General features: G+C 45.5%; 1 protein-coding gene across 2 annotated transcripts in view; it reads left to right on the top strand.

The window, feature by feature from the left end:
- LOC146831256 (lectin-like) overlaps positions 1 to 26,210 on the top strand; it is a 107,013-nt gene that overhangs the window by 78,481 nt on the left and 2,322 nt on the right. For both annotated transcript variants that reach the window (XM_085604119.1, XM_085604120.1), the window contains exon 5: positions 10,224 to 10,335. In XM_085604119.1, the coding sequence (XP_085460245.1) occupies positions 10,224 to 10,335 (112 nt within the window). The remainder of the gene's footprint in view (positions 1 to 10,223; positions 10,336 to 26,210) is intronic.

The following is a 26,210-nucleotide window of genomic DNA, read 5'->3' as shown; positions in this document are numbered from 1 at the left end:
GGCCCCATCCATGGATTCAATAGTCCACTAAACCACCAGACCTGGCAAGCCCAATTTCGGCGATGCCACCAATGGAAAGCAACTGCAAAACATGTCCACAGAAGAACACTACAACAGAAAACAAGGGAAAAAGGACCTGTCCAGCATATGCAATACATGCGACAAGTGCAAGTGCACAGCGCACATGCACATGCTCTCAGAAGGGCACTGAGGCACAAAAAACAGAAGTGTATCGCAATCCAACCAAAATCACCCGTAACAGACTGAGAGGGGCGCCACCAGTCGGGAGAAGAAACCAAAAGATGACAGACTCCACGTACCATCTCCGCCAAGAGAAAGAAGGAAAGACAAACAGCCAGACAAAAAGACAAGGGGCAAAAGTGCTAGATGAGGGGAAACTAACAGCCACCAAGACTCCACAGTAGGCCTGCTCATGCAGAATCCCGAACACAATGAACCCTCTGGCTCTTCTTCCCAACACAACCTGCAGCGGGACTCAAGGAGGAGATATCCAGGAGCAAAAAGCTGCTGCCTCTGCAGCCAATTGCAAAAAGAACAGATGATGGACAGAATGCGGAATTAATCAAACATTCACCCCCCAGTCTCTGATCTGGGTTAATTCCATCCATTCTTTTGCATGCCATTCCAGTTTAGACCCAGCCAGATGCAAATCAGTCTTTACTCTGTTCACCATGGGAACAGTCCAGCCCGAACTGCCAGGCCAGGTCCTCCCTTGACCAGAAACAAGCATCCTGGGATGGGTTTCCGGGTACCACCCCTCACCAGCCAGGCTAGCTTGAATCTGGTGGCATAGTGAACACCGGACCATGTCTGGGCATACCCTTCCCACTTAGGGCAGGAAGGGTATGCAGCATTAATCAAACATTCACCTCCAGTCACCAATCTGGGTTGAATCCAATGTTTTTTTGCACGCCACGCCGTTCCAGTTTAGACTCAGACAAATGCAAATCAGTCTTGACCCCCATGGGAACAGACCAGCCCTAACTGGGCACACACATCCTTCGGGCAAGGGGTACAGAATGACAAACATACCAAGTGACACAGCACAAATGAACTTGGCCAACAAAACCTAGAAGGAGGAAACGTCTAAAGGGCTCGCAGGGATCCAAACTGCAGTGTTAAAAACACAAGGTAGCAAAGGTGACATACTGCACCATACCACAAAAAGGTTTTTGGGGAGTACAGACCAGGGGTGGAGCCAACCTATTCTAACCCCCATAAGAAATGCAGGGAAAACAAATCAGGCCACAACAAACCCAACCCCCTCACCACAAGACCGTAGTGAGAGCCCCGACAAGAGGCAAACAACCAACATGCCCAAAACAGAAGGGCAAATAGTACATGGAGACCCCCAAGCCCTGCCCAAAAATGCCAAGCACAGCGGGCGAGGGACATGAAGGAGCCAAATCCTGAGACCTCAAGCCATGCTTGCTTAGGCAGAGCAACAGGGGCCGGGGACACCAAACACATTGTCATAAAATGGCACAAGAATGCGCAGGGGACAGCCCCGCTCACAGAGGCAGGTCGCCACGGGCAGAAGTGATCAGGGAGACGAAGCGCACAAAAAAGTATGTTCTCGCAGAGGACTCCACTCAGCAGGCCCGGCCTGCTATAGAAGGGCAACGGACACACCAGTGGCAATGCCCTAGTAGAGAGCTGCATTCAGCTCCTGTGGAGAAAAAAATGCAAAACCAGGAGCCCTGGCAGGTGAAGGAACCAAATGTCAAACCAACCTGGGTGCTCACTGGAGCATGGTCAACACACACTTCCTAATGAGACTCCGCTAGGAGATGAACATGTGATAATTTCCAGCACAATGACCTCAGAGGCGAGCTGTGAAGTCACTGAGGAGGTTTATTATGGACCAGCAAGGGCAAACTCCCCAATCCTAATAATATCTATCACACAAAGAGCCATCGGGTTCGAGGTCAGGCTGGGCGAACGTGTGGGTAAAGACAACTGTGCTGGGATGGGGTGAAGGGAAGAGGAGTCCCTTTTGAGGATGGTTTCCCTCACACACCACAGGTGTCATGCTTCATCATAGGGATACCTCCTTGCGTCACAAACCTAGTCATGCCGCAGGCTACAACCCCCTCGCTACGAGGAAGGAGCTCAGGGATGTTTTCAAGAGAGGGGTTTCTGAAGCGCAGACAAGCTACTCATTGTTAAGGAATGGGATGGGAAGACGGACGAGGAGGTAATGAACGGCATAAATATTTGGCACATGACAATAACGAGGTACAGGAACACTGATACGGAGGATGCAGCGCTGAAGGCAGAAACACTCTGAAAAAGATACATGAAGGAAAATATTGATGTTAACAGCTGAGGATTAACAAGGAAAACGAAACCTCAGCAATACGGGGATGAGCGCCTTCTTCTTAGAGACATATGTAAAGACTTAACAACTGGGGACAAAAGCGAGGAGGAGGAGAGGGATTGTAAAAAGCATCCACAGAAAAGAGCAGAGAAAATAACCAGGTGAAAACAGTGAATTTTTTAGGGGGGACCCTGAGGATAGGAAGCAGGCAACAGCAATGGACCAGTGAATAGAGGTCATATTCATCCTACAACAACAAGGAACAGAAACACGAGTGTAAAAGGGTATCATAAGGGTGATACATTAGAGGCAAAACGTAAAGTAGATGATAGATAGACCTACGAATGAAAGAGAAAGTCTCTCTCGATATGCTCCGAGAGACATGACGAAAGAAGGATTATAAAGCTCATAGTACCAGAAAATTCCCTAAACTTATTTGAAAAAAACTGTAATTCAGGAAAAGGGTCAAATACACTAATGTTGCAACGGACACCAGAAAAACTATATTTTTTTTCAAACAAACAGTCACAGGCACATTTTAGAAGGCTGCCAAAGAACATGTAACAATGATGCAAGAGATTACTCTGAAAACAATACTAAAGAGCTGCCTTTGATTAAAACTATCATTAGCAACATGGAAGAAAACACAGCGTCCTCTACATAAGAAAAAACATAGTAGCATTTAACTTGCACATCTGGGCAGCAGACAAATTATCATCTATTGAACAAAACTGGTGAAATTTAAATACTTGATCACTGTAATATGTAAACAAAGACAACTGAACTCCAAGGCAGAAATAGGTTAGATAGCACTCGCTTGTCAGGGATCCCAGAGATCCTTGAATAAGTTAATATGATGGATTTCCTCGCCTGCTTCATTCCGGCCTCACCAAAATAACCTTTGATCCACCACTGGAACTACAGAGAGCACATTGGATCAAAAAACAGCAACAACAATAGGAAAGTGAATCCACAGGTAGTGGTTGCCTGCTTCATCAGGCATTCGCAAGCGCACCAAGTAATCCTGGCAGTGAAGAAACTTGTTCCTTTTCTGTATGGAGAAGAGTAAAACAAGATCTACATTTCTCAAGATTTTCGTATGAGACCGATCAGAACATAAGAAAATACCTTGCACTGAGATCAAGACTTAAACATTGGACATTCAGTACAGTCTGCTGAGCCTGCCATGATATGATTAAGATAGATGGGAAGACTAAGAAATGTAAGCAACAAGATGTTCTGGTCACGATGGATTCGTCTTTGATGGAAAACTCACTGCCTGAATTAGCCTCTCAAGAGCCACATCTGACAGCAGAGAATAAGCAGTCTGCTTCCTAAGTACAGAAGAGGGAATGCCTTGAAGCAGTCACACATCACTGGGCCTCCGGTGACAGGCACAGGGAACAATGAGATATAGGCGCCAGGGACAAATCTTGTTCACCTCTTAAGGATGCTTGAGAGAAAGGTAAAACTGTTGTGAGTGTGGGGTATAAATTAATTAATGTGCAAGTCTTGACACAAAATATGGAACCATGCCATGTGATGACTTTCAGGAGAAACAGTGGGGCTCTATCAGGGTGACAGAAATGTGGTCATATTTTTCAGGCCCTTCATGAGGTGCTGCAGGATGGAAGATGACTTTAAGGGATGCAGTGTAGAGTCATGGAGGCCATGGATCAGGGGTTTGCCACCATGAAAATGTGAAAGTTTGACGCCGTGAGCAGCAGATCTGCTGTCACTTTCAAAGGGGAACCGTTTCACTTTCTTTAGTGAAGAAAGCTGGTCCTGTTCATTTTGGTTTTCCTGGCGATGGGTTCCTTGAGGAAGGACAGGAATGTGGCAGGAAATCGGCCATATGCCTTTCATCTTTCAATGCTGGTTGCAAGAGTCTTCCATATTCTAATAATCAGACACAATTTTCCATTAATCCACCCAGGGTTGGATTACGAGTTTGGTGGTAAAAAACATCAAACTTTAACATCGGGTACAAACCAATACCATGGGTTTTGGTAAATAACACATGTTATATTACACTGATTATGGCCCTTATTATAAGTTAGGCATAGTGGTAATTACTGCATGAAGGGGTCAATAGCGCCTCACTTTAATGAATCATCTAATCCCTGCATGTGATATTTAGCACATGTACTAAATACTGCATGTCTGCAGTCCATGTGCACCATTTAACATATGCGCTAAGTAACTTATGTACTATTTATCACAGCAAAAAATATAACATGGTAAATAGCACCCAATTAAAAGTATGAAAGGTCATTAAAGACCATTGGAAATACCACCCTAAAATACCTCCAGTCAAAAGCAGGGGGTAACAATTCATGATAGTGTAAGGAATGAAAGAAAGCTGTAAAACAATAGAAAATTCAAACACCAAGACAATAATGCAAAAAAAGGACTATTTGAGCTGAAAATAATACAATTTCACACACCTGCATCCAGGGCCATACCCACATTAACAGCCAGGGGCCGGTGAAGCCCTAACAGGTTGATTGCAGCAGCTCACACTTCCAGTCTGCAGGCCACCGAAATGCATGCTGCACCATTAAGCCATTTTATCATGCTATACCAGATCCAGGTCTGGTACCAAACCATGAAGCATGAGGCTGGAACCAGCCCATCAATCAAATGGCGCAGCCACACAGGATAAGAGGCTGGAGTGACAGAGTAAAAATTGAAAATTGGTTTATTGCGTGATTTTTTTAAAAACCTTGCAACAACATACAATAACAGAGACTCATTGCTAAGTACTTAGCTTTGATATAAAATTTAAAAGCGTTATGGAAGCCTAATCAACTGTTTAAACAAGACCTCAGTGTCCATCTGAGGTCTAGTTTAAACAGTTGAGAATTAAGAAAAAGAGAGTCATTGTGACATAAAAAGCTCTATTTCTTGATGCACAGTCCATGACACACTGTGGATTATGTTCAGTTAAGGAGGAGAGTTTGGCATCTTCCCAAGAAGAGGGGAGAAATAGTATGAGAAAACAGTATGGACAAATAGACTCCTCAGCTTATGTCATGCATTAATGGTGGGTCTAGAGCATGTCTGTTGGTCAGTGACCGGGGGCGGTAATCTCAGTGAGGTGAGGAGTCAGGTTGTCTGCCCGACCATCGTGTGCACATCTCACCTCCTCTAGCTTGTTAATGAAACGATCCATAAATCTGACCAAGGCCTAGTTAAGAGTAGTGTTCAAGAGGTCAAGGCACACCAGAACTACTCCTCTGCAAGATCTTATATTCTTTGCAATCCAACCCCTTCGTAATAGGGTCCATGTGTCTTCTAGGAGATTAGGACACAAGCATATCACAAGTATTATGTCTTCCCTGTGTTGGCCGCAGAGCCGACACGTTTCCTGGTCACAGTCTCTTTTCCATTTTGGGAGGTGACAGGACAGGGGAATCAACCCCATTCTCAGCCTTAGGAACTGGAGCTTAGTATGTTCGTTAAAAGGGATAGATAGGTAGCTCTGGGGTTTCAGCTGTGGGTAAGTGCGTAGAGTCATCCAACCGTTGTTCCGTACGGAGAGGCTGGCCCTGTCTTCTAATGAGGAAAGTTGATTTGTGCTGATTGTTGCTAGCCTCTTGAATTCATGTTGGCTAACTTGTAAATCCCAAAGGTTGTCAAGCCAAGAGAGCTGAGGCCGCAGGACAGGTAATAATGCCCCGCCGAACATTGACTTGTGTTCAACTGGATCCATAAGTAGTGAGCCAGGCTGCTTTTCTTGGATGCCTTAAGCTTGTGGCAGCTTATTAGGAAGGCCGCCATACTGGCCAGTGCCTGTCTGCAGATGCCGAATTCCAGTCTGATTTGTGCTGGTGACGTGTAAGAGGGAAGCTAGAAGATTGTTATGTAAATTTGTGCAACTGCTTTGTCTAATTACCCGCTGCCTTGCCCTTTTAGAACCTCACACCCATATGTTAGGGTTAGGATAACCTGTACCTGGGCCACTTGAAAGATTGGAGTGAGTGTTGGGTCATTTAGTCTTTTGTAGATGGATCTAAGTGCAAAGGACAGCGCAATACATTTGTAATTTAGTTCTGCCAGCTGATTCACATACCTGCCATTGTTGTTGAAGAGGACGCCTAGGTACTTGTGACATCTCGTTGCTTCTATTCTTACCTGGTTTGGGGACTATACCGTATTTTTGGTCCCAGATGTGCGGACCGCAAGGATTTTGGCTTTCTTTTTGTTTATCTGTAACCCATTCCTGTTGGAATATATGGCGGTCGAAATCAGGAGACGTTGTAGGCCAATCTTTGTGTGGTTAAGAAGAACCAGATTGTCAGCGTAGAGTAGGTTGGATAAACAAAGGCTACCCAATTTGGGTGGATATGAATTGACTAAGTCTAGAACTGCATAGAGTTCGGACAAAAATAGATTAAAAAGCATAGGAGCAAGGACCCAGCCTTGCTTGAGGCCTTGCGTTATTACTGTTGCTATGGGTCTGACAGTCGTGAGCCGTCCCCGATCTTAATCCAGACCCATGTGTCATGGTGCAAAAGCTGCAAAGCCCTAAGTAGGCTGTTTGGAATGTTCAGCAAGGAGAGTTTCTGCCACAGTTTCCTTCTGTTGACTCTGTTGGAGGCATATTTGTAGTCTATAAACCCCATGTATACGGGGCTAGTGTTGGATTCGGCATGGTCGATCAAGAGGGAGAGTGTAATAAGATTAACAGTTGTCCCGGTGTTGTTTGTGAATCCAGTCTGATTTGGTGGTATAATTGAGTTTGACTCCCATGATCGTAGGGAGTCCAGCAGTATACCTGCGAAGTACTTCGCTTCATCATGAATTAAGGCAATCAAGTGGTAGTTCCATGGAGATTTTTTGTCGCCGCCTTTGATGATCGGAGCGAGAATTGATCCCCGCCATGAGGCTGAGACGGAGCTCTTTTCTAGGATGGATAAGTAAAGCGGGCCAAGCCGAGTGACCCAGAAGGCTGGGTCCTCCTTGTTAAGGGCTGGTGGTATTCCACCTGGGCTGGGGGCAGAGTAAGACTGGAACACATAAACATGAGACCGCTTGAGATCGAGAGGATACACAGGCTCAATATAAGCACCATACCAAACATATTTTCCTCTAGACGGATACCCTGGAGCACAATTATGGGATCCAATGCAATAAAACAAAGCATTTGGGCTAATTGTGTGCTGGTATGCCAGGCAGTGTTTTCTGTACTCTTTTTGTGATTGGCTCCTTGCTGAGTTATTGGGCTGACGAGCTCCGGGATGTACCTATGCTCTGGGAGTGGTACTAAACCTGAGAAGTCTGTGAGCAGCATTGCCAGCATCCTCAAAGTTGACTTGTTAATCTCTTCTGTAGAAGGTCAACAATCCTGAAACATCTAGAGATACCCAGCACTGACTGCACAAACAATGGTGAACACTGAAGTTTTTCAACTGAAGTGAGTGTTATCACGCACTGCATTTACCACAATGCATCTGGGCTAGTGTGCTGGAATGCCAGGAAGTGCGCTCCTTCCACCTTTAGTCATACTGTGGAAAAACATCTAACTTAAGGTACTGTGCAAACAAATTAATCCTTCATCATCAATATTAGAGTGCATTATAATTATTGTAGCCCAATCTTTATACTTGTCAGCAGTAACTCTAAAGAGTTGTTAGCCCCTCTGACATATACAAGGATCAATGTGAATATGTGTAACAAATTACATTGGCTACTGTTCACAATGATGAGGATTCTCTGCTAAGTCAATGTTTTAACAGCCGCCTGTAATTCCATTATGACTCTCATGACTGTTAACTTGGATTCCTCTGACTTCAAGAACTTCTTTCATGTCCTCCACTCCAGAGATGTTGAGGATGGTCATTATTGGTTCTTTGCCCATCTTGAGGTACAGCTGAGGTGGAGAACTACCATCAGGTGCTATTCTTTAGTGCTTGTGCTTGGCAACTCACTTAAGTACACAGAATTTCAAGGTTTAGAAACAGTTTTTAAGATTCTTAACATCTAGTGAAGATGTTGTTTCAGTATTGATTTTGTCGATTTTCTTTTTCAACAAACATGCTCACTAAACATGCTTTTCTTTGTTTTTGGTGGCATCTTCAGCTTGAGATGGCACATTAGATGATCATGGTGTCTTACCATCTCTTTAGCCATGAGCTCCTGCTCAGGATCCATAAACTTGTACTTCTTTTCCCGGCCTGGTCCCATGATGGCAAGGTTTGGCAGGTTTCTAATTGTGATGATTGAATGATACCCGAGGATGGCAGTATTTTCTGTTTTTCTTGCTTCATTGTGTTTTGCCTGCACAAAATGAATGTCTGCACACTACCACACAGGAAGGAGTTGTACTTTTGGGGTGTCCTAAGGTCCTTTTGTCCTCACTTCAGGAACTTTCAATGGCTGAAAATGGACACTTTCTGATATTTTGTACACATGCTATTTATTGGGTGCAGCATTTATCACATGCTCTGAATAACAGGGAGGGAGAGGATGTGGTGCAGTGGCCAGAGCTGCTGACTCAGGAGCAGGGGATCCAGGTTCGCGTCTCAGCGTCGGCTCAACATCCAGTAATTCTGGTCAGATCACTTAATCTCCCCCGTGCCCATGGACAGTGCCTAGATACCCTAAGGGTGATAAGCCGAGCTATATAAATCCTCAAATTATAAGTATAACACACATTTCGCATTTAACACATGCATTAATATCACGTACAGTTTTTAACTCATCATCAGACGATTCTTTAAAGTCATGCGCTATTTACCCTTTCATGTGCTAATTACCACTACACCTAACTCATAATCATTGTCACAGACCATCAGTTCTATTTCTCTGATGTTTAGCAGCTCCACGTCATTGTAAATGTGATTATTTCACACACTTGAGCATTAAGCTGAATACTACTCCCACTTCCATCTCTAATTTTTGAAAAGTAGTCCTGCAATATATTACCCCTTCACCCATGTCTGCCTCTCTGCAGATTGAAGGAGCCAAAGTAGTTATGGGTAGGCAGTTCCCAGAAACGTATTGCATGAAGCCTTGCTGTCTGTCACATCTTCTTTTCCTTCCTTTGTTTATTTTTACTTTACAAATTTTACAGTCATTTGCACTTAATGGTAGAAAATCCTACCTCCCTGATGAGTTCAGTACTTCCAGCCCTCGTCTTTATTTTATTTCCAGTAACTTCTATTCAAATCCTGTCTTCATTTTCCATTTCGGCAATGGTGCATCGTGTACAAGCCCTTTATCCAGTGCATAATTGGTAAAATAATGAGTGCTGGTGCCACAAGCACTTCTCAGAAGTTTGCAGTAGGGGCTATTGAATGTTAGCACATCAAAGACCAAGCCTGCGTAGTCCGGAATCTATCTCAGGCCTCTTTAATCCACTACTAGGCACTCCTTGCCCGTTCATCTCACTCTTGCAAGTTCCTGCACTCTCTCTTGATAGCAGTTTTCCCTTCTTTCTCTTCCTCCTTCTTTCCTGTTTGTTTGTTTTTCCCTCTCTTGCTCTCGGGAATTATCTGATGATTAAAAATAAGTGTCAGGCCCCAGGTGTCCTCCACTGTCAAGCACTAGCTCAATGAAGCACTGCTAAATCTACAACAGACAAATAGTTACAGCTTTGTCTGATCAAAGCATGGAGTTTGCCAGTTTAGAATGCTGCTTAGTAGGACCAGATTACAAAGTTTGGTGAAATGGTTTAAGCCTTCAACTGGGAACCTTGGGACCACATTAAGATAAGTTTAACTATTATGAACAGCCAATAGGCTCATGTTTCATTTACTTTTGACATTGCAATGGCACACTGGTCTGATTAGGGAGGTTTCAAAAGAAGGATGACCCTAAATATCTACAAACACATATCTGATTCCAGTAAATATGTGTTTTTAATCTCCATCTGCAGGATAGGTCCTTCATGTGGACGGATGGCTCTTCGTGGGACTTCCAGAAATGGAATCAGCGAGAACCCAACAATTCAGGTGGACGGGAGCCCTGCCTGCAATTCAACTTTGACAGTAAGTGAGAACTCACTCATTCAAATTAATGGTATTTCTTCTAGAATACCACACAGTAACTGCCCCGATTATAATATTGTATACTGTTAGTCCCTAATTCAGCTAGATTGGTAGTGTCTGTCCTGTCAAGCCTCCCAAGCTGGCGGTTTGCGCTTTGTTGCTTGTTGCATGTGTTATTTATAAATGTCCTAGCTCAGGCCTCCCTTGCCTGGCCAGGTTACCTTCCTTCTGGATTTTTCAGCACACTGTGACTGTTGTCCTAATGTCATCTCCTCACAAGTCCCTCACAACCCACAGAAAGTGCGGGTCTAGATTCCAGTACAGTAGTGGGGATGGTGGAGAAATGCACAGGAATGGGTGTGTGATGAGTGTCACCTGACACCTAGCTATATGGTGCCTGTCAGCTGGACACCTAATAAGAGAGCCTGATATGGATTGGAACAATGCTGGATGTCAGCCAAAAACTAGCAAAAATGGCCCTCCATGGGTAGTTTTGTTAATACCCCCTTGGTCCCCTCATCACTATGCAGACTCCAATACACAACTCCTGCTTGACTGGTGTCCTTAGTGCTCACATGTATCCACATGTGTGCCTTCATTTTGACCATTGACACTCATTTGGCAATTTGTGGAGCACCACTGGCCACCTCGCAAGACTGAGTGGAACACAATTGAGCAGAGCCATATCAGGTTGAACGAAGTCAGCAGTATTGACGGCATCAGCAGCAGATGTAGGCAGGTCAGCGAACCAGAAGGTTGAAAGGTTTGGGAAGCAAAATGAAGAATTAATGTTCAACAACTACACTGGTCAGAACAGTTTATCCGCAGCTCTATTCCCCCACTGGACTCCCAATGGCCTAATGTAAACAGCTCCAGGAAAACACAACCACCTGACAAATAACACAAGAACCAACCTCTGGGGTGAAAGGATTAGCTTCCAAATTCCAATCTTTGATCTCCTGGATCATCACAGGTATAAGAAATTGGTTTATTTACTGATAGGGTTTCAGCCTTACTCTAACAATGACAACAAGCCTTGTCAGGGTGAACCACATATGCCACTAAATTAACCTTTACTTAATCCTCTGGTAACATTGCACAAAAAGCAGCCAGACTTAACTTAGAGGCACCATGGAAAGTGTTTATTCAGCACACAAACACTAAAAATATGAAAACACAACACAAGAATAATCCCAAACCGATTAAGAAAATACAGTAAAGTTTAATGAATACAAAGAGATCAAATATAGAACCCAGAAATATGCAATTTTAAAGTTTTAGGTATGTATAGCACCTAAAAGTACAAAGTGCCACTCGAAGTCATTTGGTCGTGCTGGACCAGCGAAAGTCACAAGTACAGGCCAACTACAATGGAGCGCGGGACCAGGTTAGTCGCACTGAAAATGTTACCATCTCAAAGTCTGTTGCTAAGAGGTCATAACTTCAGGATTTATTACTTTCTAATAAGGTAGTGCACTATGATGCCAGCCAAGGATCCAACACCTTAGGAAGGACTCACTCTAGCAAAGGCCAGCAGTGCTCAGGTAGACCCAGTTGCTGGCCTAGGCAGGTCCAGTTGCAGCAGGCCAGTTGGCAGTGGCAGGAAGATCTCTTGTGCTTGTTTTATCTCTGTGGCTCATTCCAGGAGGTCAGCCAACTGAACCTTGAGTCACAAAGGTAGTCTGGTATATAGTGAGATGGTTCAGTTTTCAATGGCAGATAGCTGGTCAGTCCTCCGGAGAATAAGGTAGGCCTCAAGCAGCATGGCAGTCCTCTGGGGCATAAGGCAGGTTTCAAGCAGTAGGGTAGCAGTCCTCTGGGGAACAAGGCAGTCCCTCTTCTGTAATGTTCCCAGGTCCAGGAGTGTACTGAAGAGCTGCTCTGAGGGTCCAATATTTATACCTGGTGCTAGTCTTTGAAGTGGGTAAATCTTCTAGGCTACCCCATCTCCCCACCACATCTAGTTCTGGAAAGTTCCTCCCTTTCCTTGCAAAGATTCCAATAAATCTGGGATTAAAAAAATACTAGTGCCAGGTTCCTCTGTGTGCTGCAGGCAAGCCCTTTGAAATGTAAGTGGGGGCAGAGAACAGTTCATCACACAGCAAATCTGGCAGGGTGGCCCTCTCCTCGCTATACCCACATCCTATTGTTCACTGTATTGGCCTAATAGGCATTCCTGATGGGGGAGCAAATAACAGGTCTAGGTAAATGGAAAATCCGAGTAGGCCTCCATAAGTTTAGTGCAGGAAAATGACAGTTTTCTAAAAGTGACATTTTAAAAATGTTAATCGAAAATCAGACTTTACCATATAAAGGAATTTTAAATAACAATATTTTGGAGTCCAAACATGACATATCCACCAGTTCCCAATCAAAAGGTAGCACTTATTAAATATAATAAGTTAACCCAATATTATCTTAACAGAGAGGTAGGTCTTACAGTAGTGAAATATGAATTTACGAGTTTTTCACTGCAGGACACGTAAACTTAAAAATGAATGTCATACTTTTTAAATACAAAGCACCCTTCTGTACTGACTGTTTAGCACCTCCATTAGGGGTGACATATGCATTAAAGAGGATGGTTTAGGTCTTCGTTTTGACAGGTTTGGCACTTTAAATTTGCTCAATACGCTGTAATGGCACGGCTGAGACATGTTTTAAATTGCTACATTAATGCATGGCACTATGAGTGCTGCAGGCATAGTTGTATCATTATCATTTACATGCCCTGAGTAAATATAGCACCCTATACTAGGGACTTAGAAGTAAATTGAATATGCAAATGAGGTGTAGGCCAGCTTTAGGGAGGGTGAAGGCAAAAGGTTTCGGGGTGCTTTGTAGAGAGAGTCAAGTACAACAACAGCGATTTCAAGCAAACTGTGTTAGCTAGACAGCACTGACTTTCTACTCAATTATAGCTCTAGAGGATTCATGGCTATATAACAACTCCATCTAACATGCCTCATAAACTGCAAACAGATGCAGCAGGAAAAAAGTAGACTCCAAATTAGCTGCATTATTGACCTATGTATGGAATTAATCTCTCAAAGGCTTTCTCCTAACCAGACATTTTCGTCGATAACATATATGCACCTCTTGGAATACCTTTGCAATCTGAAAAAATTGAGTCTTTTGAAGAAACCCAAAAAACAATAGTAAAAAGTGTGAAATTGGTCTCAATACAGTACTTGTAGACTTCAATGAAAGACATGTTAAATGAGGGGCTGACAGTGAGGATTATGATGAAGCAAGGTGGCATGGTTCGCAGCAATCCTTTCACATTGCTCCCTATTAGACCTGCCTGCCTTAGGGTGGTCTTACCCCAAACGTTTGCCTTCAATTTTGCTGAATTTGTTTTTGTTTGCCGCAGGACTCTGTGCACTTTACCACTGCTTACCAGTGCTAAAGTGCTCATACTCACTCACCTAAACATGGTTTAATTGTCATATGCCCAACTGGCATATTTAATTTGCTTATAAGCCCTTTGCAGAGTGGTATACCATATACCCAGGGCGTGTACATTAAATGCCCCTCTTTTTGACTGTTCCGTTCACGCGTGGTCCAAAAAAAAGAAAACTTTAGTCAACAATAGAAACTTCTCTGGCAAGCTCCATCAAGCACAGAGAGTAATGACGATCGGCACTCTTGATTCCAAGTAAGCTCTAGCCAGATCAGCACTCTCAATCGCAAGTAAAGTCTAGCCATGTCATGTGGCCCATTCCATAACTAGTTATGGGAGCCGCGCACTGCATTCAGGTCATTACCTAGATGGAGGCAGACTGAAGTGGTCCTCCGACAAGCGGCATTCCCACTAGCATGCTGCTCGACTGACTAAGTGGCCTACTTCCCTGATGCAAATTAATTCCGTCATTCTTCACTAGCAGTAAGAGTTGTTGCCATTTTTGTATATCGGGAGTTTTAAACCCTTCAGTTTGGCAGTAAAAGTATAAGATCACTGTTTTATACGCTCATCCATATTTTCCTTAACCCTCTAGAAGTAAAATACCAATAAGGATTCCCACCTGACAATTCGTCACTGATCACGGATGTGTTCATGAATACACACAGGAAAGACTGTCAGACCCACTCCCACTTACAGGGGTGAATTTTTACCACCATTAGTTCTGGACAGTTCCCTAACTAGATTCAAATAATCTCAGTTAACCATTATGTATACCCTTTTTGTCTCCGCTCAAATGGACCCCATGTAAGTAATTACCCTCCCCAATACCCTTTTGAGTCTTTTGCAGTTTCTGTTTTTTTTCAGACCACTGAATCCCCCATTTTTTAATTATTTGATTTCAGGTGTCTCTCATTGTTAGGTCCTGATGAGACCTCCTATTGTTTGTAAAGTCAAAACGCTGCCGACACGCTTCTAAAATGAACCATTGAACTCATCTTTCATCAGTGTTACTGAAGGCTGTGAATAAATATTGTATATTTACCAGATGGTCGTTTTTGTATGTTTGAAACCTCAGTGTATGTCACAACTTGTCACTTTTGTATATAGGTTCTAATTTTACTTGGGAAACCTCACACTTTTTTCCTCATTCAATATCAATTTTGCCATTAACAATATTGCATTTTATTCTTTGAGCTTTTGGACTCTTCTTCTGTGCTTGTGCATCTTTACCCATGCCATTGTGCTTAACTATTACCATTATTATCAGTACCATTGTTATTGTTTCAATTTTTCCACAGGTACCATTGTCTCTGGATATTTAATATATACCCTGGTTCCTTGTGAGTAGGGTGGCCCTTGTTTTTTATGAGCACAACACCGGTGGGACTGCAGTACTTATTGTGCCACCCACTTAGGTAGCACTTTAAAACATTTTGATTTGACATGTAAAACCCCGTCCCAAGCCTTAACCTCACCTTGTATTACATATAAGCCACCCTTAAGTTAGGCCGTTGGTAGCCCATAGGGCAGAGTGCGGTGTAGCTAAAAGGTAGGACATGCACTCTTAAGTTTTACATGTCCCGATGGTGAAAAACAGCCAAATTTGTTTTTCCCTACTGCAAGGCCTACCCCCTAATAGGATAACATTGGGAATTCCCTATTACATTTAATAAACTGTAATTGCTAATTGAGAGGGAATAGATCTGTCATGCTTGGTACCTATGGAATTATAATGATATATTCCCTTTAAAGGCAAAGTTGAATTTATCATTATAATTTTGAGAATGCTCCTTTTTGAAAGTTGGCATTTTCTCGCTCTAAGCCCTGTGTGCCTGCCGTCTGTCTCTGATCGCATTTCTGGGTTGGGTGATAGCTGGGCTTTGTGTATTCCCGAGACAGTCACATACAATGGTAGCCTAGGTGTGACTTGATGCTCCATCCTGGCAGGAATGGAGGGAGGAGCTAGGCACAACCTTGAATTTGAATAGGCTGTGTCCTTTCTACACACAAAGGACTGCATTCCCCCCTGTAATGAGTCTGGAGCCAGGTAAGGAAGGAAGGACCTCTGTGCACTTCAAAGACCCTTCTTTAAAGTCTCTCCCACTTCAAAGTCACCACTGAGAAATGGAACTCAGACCCTACCACTTCAGTACACTTATGGACCTGAAGATACTCTGCCAGGAAGAAGGACTGCTGAGCTGCTGAAGGACTGCCACTCTGGACTGCTGCTCTGGAAGAACTGCTTTCTTTCTGTGTTGATCTGCTGCCTGCTGCCCTCCTGGTCTGGTTGAGAAGGACTGGACCTGCATCACCTGAGCCCCAGAAACCATAGTGATTCCAAGGGCTAGTTGGCTGACCTCTTGATTTGAGATTTCAGGCACATAAAAGACTTCCAAATATCCTGCTTCTGCACCTGGGCTCTGCCATCTGTGAGTCTGTACTGTCAACTAGGGCCATCCAAGTCCTAGATCCTTGGAAGTGGGCCTGCTTGTTTCAGTCAAAACCCATGCATCCTCACTAGAACAGGCGCATCAGCACCATTGTCAATGTGCGGTGAGGAGAGCGACCCTTGACCCAGTTCACAGGCAGGTCACTCCCCCACGCAGCACAGCACCACCTGTGTGCCCTGGTCCCTGTGCTCGCTGCCACCGCCGCTGCCGTAAGTTCGAGGCCCCTCTGCCTCGGTTGTCTTGCCTTTTAATTGCTGTTGTACCGTTGTTTATTTACTGTTGTCCTGTTTAGCAACCCTGTGCCCCTTTTGCCTTCTGTGCCCCTTCTTTTGCCTCGCCTTGTGCCCCCTGCCTTTGCCTTCTGTGCCCCGCTCCTTTGCCTTCTGTGCCCCGCTCCTCGCCCATTTTTCCCGCCGATGCGTCCCCTGCGGCCCGGCCCCCCTGCTCGCCCATTCGCCACGCTCCCGCCTCCCAGCTGCTCCTCCATCCCACCTCCCCTTCTTATGGCAGCCACTGCGCGGCTGCACCACATTCCCGTCTGTGCCCGTCTGCGCCTGGACCGCGCCCAGCGCCGAACCCCCTGGGCCCCTTGAATGCCAGGACACCCGACGCCACTATGACGCCAACACCCTCCACACACTCAACAACGGACGACCACACACCTGCTTCCTGGCTGCCCCGAAGCAAACCAAAGGACCCTTCTCCTTTTGGAGCAGCAGCTTCACCAGCCTCCGAGACACCAAACCGCCCACAGTGACAGGGCGCAACCATCTCAGATGCATACTATTGAACACCCGCTCTGCACGCAAACACGCCGTCGAACTCTGGGACCTGCTCGAAACTTCCTCCCTGGACGTCGCATTTCTGACAGAGACCTGGATGAACGCCTCCTTGGCACCCAACATCGCCATAGCCATCCTGGATGGCTACAAGATCACCCGCAGGGGCCGCACCAATGGAGTGGAGGTGGAATCGCCATCATCCACAAGAACACCCTCAGGGTCTCGACCAGCACCGACGACACCCTCAGCACCGCCAAACACCTGCACTTCCAGATCCACACCGATCCCAGCACCACCCTCAGAGGAACTCTCGTCTACAGACCCCCCCGGTCCCCGGCCTCAGTTCAGCGACTCCATCACCGACTTCGTCAGCACACACGCCCTTACCTCCACAGACTACATCCTCCTCGGAGACCTGACCTTCCACCTCGAGAACAACAACAACACCAACTCCACCACCCTGATTGACAACCTCGCCAACCTCGGACTCAGACAGCTCCCACACCGCCGGCCACACGCGTCATCCAATCTTCTGCGCAAGCCCCCACGTCACCTTCAGCCACACCAGCGAACTCCACTGGACCAACCATCGCTGCATCCACTTCACCTCCCGGAAACCCACCATGCACCACCACACTCAACAGATCCCCCGCCGCAACTGGAGCAAGATCACCAAAGACCAGCTAAACACCACCCTCGCCCGAAGCCAACCCGCCGACCCCAATAATGCCAACACCGACGCCCGCAACCTCAAAAGCTGGATCGACAACTGCGCCAGCACTCTAGTCCCGATCGAGAAACCCTCCAACAGACACACTAACAAGAAAGCCAGCTGGTTCGCCGCAGACCTCCAGGCCTCCAAGCAAACCTGCCGTACACGAGAGAAGAAATGGCACCGCGAACAGACACCAGACAGCTACGCAGCCCACAAGAACGCCATCCGCAGACACCAGCACCTCATCAGATTCGCCAAAAGGGCCTCCTTCAAGGACCGACTCGACAACAACGTGCACAACATCGTGAAGGAACTCTCCAACCCCAGTTCCAACACCAACGACATCCCACCATCGCAAGACCTGTGCGACTCCCTTGCCAACTTCTTCCAACGCAAGATCGCAGACATCCATGACAGCTTTAACAAACTGACCACCCCGACAACCACCGACACCTAAAACCCCGCGGCCACCACCCACATCGATCCCCTTCTTGCCTGGACCAACATAAATGACGACGACACCATCAAAATCATGAACACCATCCACTCCTGCTCTCCATCAGACCCATGCCCACACGAAATCTTCAACAAAGCTTGCGCCACCATCGCACCCCCATCTCCGCAAGGCCATCAACATCTCCTTCGAGACCGCAACCTTCCCAGAGAGCTGGAAGCACGCCCAGATCAACGCCTTATTGAAGAAATGCAAGGCGGATCCGAGGGACCTCAAAAACTTCCGGACCATCTCCCTGCTCCCGGCAAACAGCTGACCCGCTACCTCGAGGAGAACAACATCCTGGACCCATCCCAGTCCGGGTTCCGCAGCAACCACAGCACCGAAACTGCCCTCATCGCCACCACCGATCACATCAGGGCCCTGCTGGACAACGGCGAAACTGTGGCCCTCATCCTCCTGGACTTATCAGCCGCCTTCGACTTTGTCTGGCACCGCACCCTACACACACGACTCCACAAAGCAGGGATCCGAGACAAGGCTCTGGACTGGACCACCTCCTTCCTCTCTGGCAGAACCCAGAGCGTCCGCCTCCCCCTTTCCGCTCCGAAGCCTACGAGCTCATCTGCGGTGTACCCCAAGGATCATCCCTCAGCTTCACATTGTTCAACGTCTACATGGCACCGCTCACCCACGTTGCCCGACTGCACAACCTCAACATTATCTCCTGTGCAGACGACACCCAGCTGATCCTCTCCCTCACCAAGGACCCCCTCACTGCCAAAACCAACCTCCAGGAAGGAATGAAGGCAGTAGCCGAGTGGATAAAGAACAGCCATCTGAAGCTGAACTCGGACAAGACAGAGGTCCTAATCCTCGGCCCCACCCTCTCAGCCTGGGATGACTCCTGGTGGCTGTCCGCACTTGCAGCAGCACCGACACCCACCGACCAATCACGCAACCTGGGGTTTATCCTCGACTCAACACTCTCCATGACCAAGCAAGTCAATTCCGTCTTGACTTCCTGCTTCAACACCCTCCGCATGCTCCACAAGATCTACAGGTGGATCCCCACCGAAACAAGAAGAACGGTCACCCAGGCCTTTGTCAGCAGCAGGCTGGACTACGGAAACGCCCTCTATGCAGGAGCCTCGGCCAAACTCCTGAAACGACTACAACGCATACAGAACGCCTCTGCATGCCTGATCCTCAACATACCGCGCCACAGCCACATCACACCACACCTGAGAGACCTGCACTGGCTCCCCATCAACAAGAGGATCACCTTCAAGCTCCTCACCCACGCACACAAGGCACTCCACAACACCGGACCGGCATACCTCAACAGACGACTCACCTTCTACACCCTGAACCGTCAGCTCTGCTCCGCCAACCTTGCCCTCACCACCGTCCCCCGTATCTGAAGAGCGACCACCGGCGGCAGATCGTTCTCCCACCTCGCTGCCAAATCCTGGAACACCCTCCCCATCCTCCTATGGCAGACCCAGGCCCTACTAACCTTGAGGAGGCTTCCCAAGACCTGGCTATTCAAGCAGTAGCAGCACCCCCCCGCGCCTTGAGACCCTCACGGGTGAGTAGTGCGCTCTACAAATGTACTGATTGATTGATTAATTGATTGTGTGGATCAGAACCGGTGCATCGCCTCTGCTTGTTGATCAGAACTGGCAGATCTCCTCTGATGCAAGGGTCGACATCGATGCATCGCCTTCAGAGCCAGCACTGCGCGACGCTCACCCAACTCGAGATAATGACATCTCTGTCAATGACAGCCTTAATAACGATGACGAAAACTCTGCATGGCAGCCCTGGCACTCATGGGAGCCGATACATTGACGCTGATGCACTGATTAGTGCCAGCGCATCGCTGCCGATGCGAGGATCAACTCTGAAGCATTGCTTTGACATCAACCATCACTTTGGCTGCATCGACAGGATCTTCGATGTTGACACAACCTGGACTAAACTACTTTTGCTTGGCGGGATCAATGTGGTCCCTGTAGCCTGTACTTGCTCCATTGCAGTTGGCCTGAACTTTGTCTGGTGCTTAGTGCTATATTGTAGTATTTTCACTTATTTCTTTAAAATTCAATATCACTGGCTGTACTCAATAACGTTTTGTTGTTTTGCTCCTATTTTATTTACTAAATTAATAGCTATTTTCCTAACTTGGTGTGGAATCTTTTTGGCTGGAGTTTTCACTGTTATACTTTTTGAAGTGTTGCACAAATACTTTACACATTGCCTGTTAATTTAAGCCTGTCTGCTCTGTGCCAAGCTATCAGGGGGCTAAGCGTAGGTTAATTTGGGGTTTGTGTGTTTCTCCCTAACAGAAATTGAGGCTACTGCTCGAGTAGGGTTTCACCCCCCTCAACTAGTAAGCCAATTTCATTTACGGGTACAATAACCTAACTCAAGAAAAAGGAATTTGAAATGTCACAATGGCACCTCTAATAGATGGAACAGTGACCCTGGATTCAGAATTCTTGTGTCTAGTCACAAATGGCACAAGCAACCTACAATCAAATATAAATGTAAATATACGGACAGATGATGGAATATCACACTTCAGAAAAATCATTTACAAAAAAAAGTCTGCTACCACTTTTATTTGCTCATAAAGAATCAGAGAACACGGCTATGGAGGCCCCATATAAGTGGTTCTTCCCAGATATAGTGTAAAGAAATTCAAGGTCTAAAATGTAACAAAGGGCCTGAATTCAACTTGATTCCAGGGGAGTATAACCCTAAGAGATGCTTAATAATCTTTGCCAATAAAATATGCTTCACAAAATTCTCCAGACCAATAAACCTAATAGCCAAAAAAAAACTGGATGTCATTTAGGGGTCACCAGGGATTGCAGCTGCGACCCTTGGCTTGTCCCTTGCAACCCCTGGCACTGCTTTCGAGACCCCTGGCCTCAGAGGTGGAAAAATCAGTGCCAAGAATACAGGGAAGGTCTGCATTCCTAATTTTCTGCCGGTTTTCATTATAATAATAGTGAATAATATTGAATTTTTCACTATTAATGTAATGAGAAATGGAGCAAACTAAGCTGAAATGGGATTTTTGGTGGCAGATGTGGTATGTAAAAATGTAAAAAATGTGTGTGAGAGTGTTTTTAAGAGAGAGCTTGTGCTTGTGTGAGCAAGTGTGTCTGTATATGTAAGCATGTGTGTATGAGTGAAAGTGAGCGAGAGTCCATGGTAGGTAGTGAGTGAGAATTTGTGAGTTTGTGAGATTGAGGCCCAAATGTACTATTTTTTGGTATAAAGTATTGCTGCACCAAAGTTGGTGCGCTACCGTGCGTCAATTGGAGAGAGAAAAAAAGAGTATCATATTTACTAAGACGTTTCATTTTTTCTCTCCTCGTGTGTTGGCACACATTTGACAGCCATGTGCCAAATCACATACCTTTGTGCCAAAGTGCAAGGGTTTATGCATTCTCTGAAGCATAGGTTTTGTACTAGAAAGGAATCTTCAAGTAATAAACCAATTCTTTAAGGTTTTTCTACTTTGTATGTGTGCTTTACAATGTAGCACACATACAATTAAGAAATACAAGGAGAAATAAAAAATATTTCCTCTATACACGAGCCTTGCAAGATTTTGGCACAAATTCTTGTCTACCAGTGTTTGTAGATAGAGATCTGTATCAAAACTCTTGAGTACTATGGGAACACGCATGCGGGACGGGAAGACCCCGATGCGGGACGGGAAGACCCCGATGATGAAGCATGCCACCAAGGGTCCTTTTGGGGGGTGAGGGGTATTTTAACAAAGCTGTGTGCTTTCCTTATAGTAGGAGACGCATTAGGTCTAGAGGAACATTACTTTTCTTTTCCAGGGTCGATCCGTTTGTTTGAAACGTAGGACAACAGTGCCTGAATGCGTGTACTAGCACTATGGAGGTAGTTTTGGCATAAAGGTTATCGACCTAGCATATAGGAGGATGCCAACCATGACAAAATGCTAGCCCTATCATACTGAGTTTTTTTTCACAAATGGGTCACTCAATGATCTATGAATGGCATAAATTTCAAAATTCTGGAACTGGCATACGTTATACCAATTCAATTCATCTTTATCAGTCACAAACAGAATAAAACCATAAAAGACATCAATAAAAAAAGAACAATACATCAATCAATTCACAATTAATTCCTCAATCTGATAATCAGACTCAGATAATGAGCCACATAAACACAGGTACTAAAAATGGGTGATAACTGTAAGTGCAACAACACATGTCTCACTCGTTTAAAATGCTTATCAGCCAACAGTGGGAGAATAAAAGACTTCTGCAAAGTTTTATGAAAAGGACAAAACACAACGAACTGCAAAGTGTCCTGAGTTGACACAAGATTGCATTTACATGGTACAAGGTTAAGACAGTTCAAACTCCGCTTAGAGATGGCCAACAGAAGATGCATCACGTTCAACCTCAAATGAGTCCATAAAAAACAATGGTGGTTCGGTGGATCTGTGAACGATCTGTGAACGAAGAGAATGTTAACAAGACATAGAGCCTCTTACAGATGACTCGTTTTATTCATGTGATTCTCTCTCATCCAATTTCTAAGCCATGAAAGCCTTATTAGTCCAAACAGCATCACCTTTCACTATGACATTGGGACGGTCAAAGACCTTAAGTCATCCCATCTTGTCAAAACATACTTTGACATAATTCAGCCATGGGATTCTGTGGTGCAAAATCAAGTGATATACAGTCCCTTAAGTTGAGATGGTTAATGATAGTTTTGGATCTCAGCAAAATAGAAAACAATCAGAGCAAAGGCTTCAGTTGCAAGATGTCTTCAGATACTCCTGCCCCAATTCCTCATTGTAGGAAAGTGGAGTATTATGTAGTGAGAATTGTTAGGATTCAGTATGCAGTACACCAACAATGTCCTAAATAGGTCCTTTGGATTCACACTAATAAATCCATTGCTCAGCCCTGGTAGCGTGGCACAAAACAGTCAGGCTTTACTAGAGAAACCTGTGTTCAGCATTTCAGAGTACCAAAATAAATTTTAAGTAATTGACACAACTCAAAAGAAATCTGACACCAATTTATAAAAATAGAGCAGATTTTTATATTATTTCAGACACCAAAACAAAGATAGTGGGATCAGTATAAACGGAGTTATGGATTTTGAGACAAAAAATATCAGTGCATTTAACACTTGCTAAACGATAATGATGCGGTCAATGGGAAGACACACTAGATACACTCGGGATTAAGGGGATGTGTGTCCCAGTACCAGGCTCCGACAGTCAGTTGAATTTTGCCTTGCTCATAGGGCCTCGGTGGAGAGTTGTCCTGGCTGTTCCTGGTGCAGAACGTGGAATTCCAAGGTGCTGATTTTTCTGCTTGGATGGCGCTGGTGTGGAAAGGAATGCAAAACTTGACAACAGGGAAACTGAGGCAGCAGGTTGAAAATACTGTGGATGTACCTTGAGGCACAACGTTGAACAAAGGTAGTGGTAGCCTGACTGGTCACCAACAAGCCTTGGTAGTAGCAAACACAGTTTTCGGTTACTGTGATGTCTTGGAGTCAGGAGAAAAACTGAAGCCACCTGAAACCTTTTGGAGGTCAGGACCACATTCCCCACAATGCACTAGACCATTTACTTTTGGGTGTTCCCTTGGCAGTCCTGGTGGCCCATAATTCTTTGCTTCTGGGAGTGTGATTTGACTGCAGACTGCAGGTGAGAAGTACTTCTGGTCCAAGAGAGTTCTGGAATTGGCTTGCAGAGAGGTTTCTCTTTCCTTAGGAGCCAGTCTCTGGTCCAGGATGAGACATGGTCATGCAGTTACAGGATGGTTGCTGCTGATGCAGGGTATCGTGCCTTTGCTTTGTGCAGGTCCTGAAGTTACAGGCAAGGGTCTCTTCTTTGTCCTTGGTTGCAATTCAAGCAGATCTGAGATTCTGGTGCCAGTGGAGCCTCTTAAACCCTATATTTTGTGGCGTTATGGGTGTGGGAGCTAATACCCAAGGGGCTACCAGCTCCATCAGCTAATCTGACACTGAGGTGACCAGTTTCTGTGGAGTGTGGCACCTTTTCTATTCAGAAGCCTGTATTCTGCCACTTTTAAAAATGGCAAAACTCTTCCTTGCTAAATAGACTAGGTTGCCCACCCTATGGGTGTGGCCAGCCTTCTAGAGATGTACATCTCCTGACTATCTAATTTTCCTGGCTGCCCAGGATGTAAATGTACATGGGCAGAGGGTGACTTTCCCTTTCTCTGGGAAGAAGCTTGATTGCATATGAGAGGCAGTGGGTACTTGGAAGCTCACTGCATTGATGTGCCATGTCATTAGCCATCTTTTCATAGAGGGAGGTGATACCTCCCACACTGGCAGGCCTTTGTTTCTGCCTCCCGAGAGAGTTAATACCTCTTAACAGGGAGTCTGATTCCTGTGTTAGTTGCAGCAGCTGTAGGCCAGGGTACCTGAAAGGATGGGGGAAGCAGGTGGACAACCTGTAAGGAAGCCGCCTGGGTGCATGTCACATTAAATCGGACTTTGGGGAATCAGTCAATCAATCAGTAGGTTTTTGTAGAGCACAACTTGTCACCCCAGGGGGCCTCCAGGTGCTGGGTTTCTGTGAAACTCAGTCTAAGCCAAGTCTTGAACTTTTTCCTGAAGTCTTCAAGCGATGGGGAGGGGTGTGAGTGGAGTAGGAGGTCATTCCAGGACATGGCGTGAGGTAGGAGAAGACACACCCTCCACAGCGGCTCTGATGGATGCGGGAGATGTGGGTCAGGGTGAGGGGGGAGGCGCATAGCTCTCTTATTGGTCGGTGGAGTGTCATTTGCTGGTTGATGTAGGGTGGTCCGTGATTGTTGAGAGGCTTGTAGGAGTGTGTGAGGAGTTTGAAAAGGCATCTTTCTTGGACAGGGAGCCAGTGGAGAGCTTTGAGATGAGGTGTGATGCTGGTTCTTCTGGGAAGTCTGAGGATGAGTCTTGCTGCTGAATTCTGGATAGTCTGGAGGCAGTTTAGGAGTTGTTTGGTGGTTCCTGCATAGAGTGCGTTGCCGTAACCAAGGCGGCTAGAGATGAGGGCTCGGGAGGCCATCTTCCTGGTGGAGACGGAGATCCATCAGAAGATCTTGTGGAGAATGCAGAGGATGTGGAAGCGGCAGAGGAGACAGCATTAACCTGTTGCTTCATGGTCATTTGGTTGTTTTCAGAAGGTATGTCTGGGGTTCAGGTAACATGTAAAAGATCTGTTTGCCAACTCAAGAGATGCCCAACTCCCCAATTTGTTTTCCAGAGAAAGGGATCTGCAGGTCCTAGCTTATGATGCTCTGTCATCTACTTGACCTCTTGGACTCCCATATTCCTTGCCTCAATTCCCTCAATTAGAAAGATTTTGTTCAAGCTTTGCAGGGTAAGTTGTCAAGTAATTCACATAACTCCTTACTGGACCAGTAAATTCTGGCTTTCCTCTCTCAAGCAGCTGACTGTACAATGGCTGAACACTCACAGACCATCCATCTCCATTGAGGTTTTTGAGCCTTCCTCAATTTACCCTGACCGGCCTAAATTGAAGGATTGGCTTGTGAGAGATTAGGTTTTTGTAGATTGGGTCTTAATCAGAAGTTTGTATAAGTAACACAACAGGCTCATAGCCCCTCCACTTTAAAATCATACAATAAATATTGCCCCCCCTTGATGCATTGTTCAGGTTGTAAAGACCTGAGTCTGCTATTCTATAATCCTCTATCTTTCGTGTAATTTCAGCATTTAATCCTCCTTTGGAGATTATAGGTCCCCTACCTGAGTTGGCTCCTTGCCTACTAAATGGTGTTGACTTGGCCTACCCTAGAGGCCAGAACACTATACCATCACCATCTGTTTTGAAGGGCTTAACAGTACTTGCCATCTGAATCACTAGAGGAAGCGTCCATAAAATTGTTATCTATCAATGTCGTTTCTTTAATCTCAATAACTGCTCCACAAAGATTAGAAGAGATTGGTGTGCTTTCAAATTGAGAGTCATACCTTCAATTTTTTCTGAAGGATCTTCCTTTACATCTTT

This window comes from Triturus cristatus, chromosome 5_1 (genome assembly GCF_964204655.1).
Source record: "Triturus cristatus chromosome 5_1, aTriCri1.1, whole genome shotgun sequence".
Lineage (NCBI taxonomy): Eukaryota > Metazoa > Chordata > Amphibia > Caudata > Salamandridae > Triturus > Triturus cristatus.
Note: the sequence above shows the minus strand (reverse complement) of the source record. Positions and strands in the feature narration are given on the sequence as shown.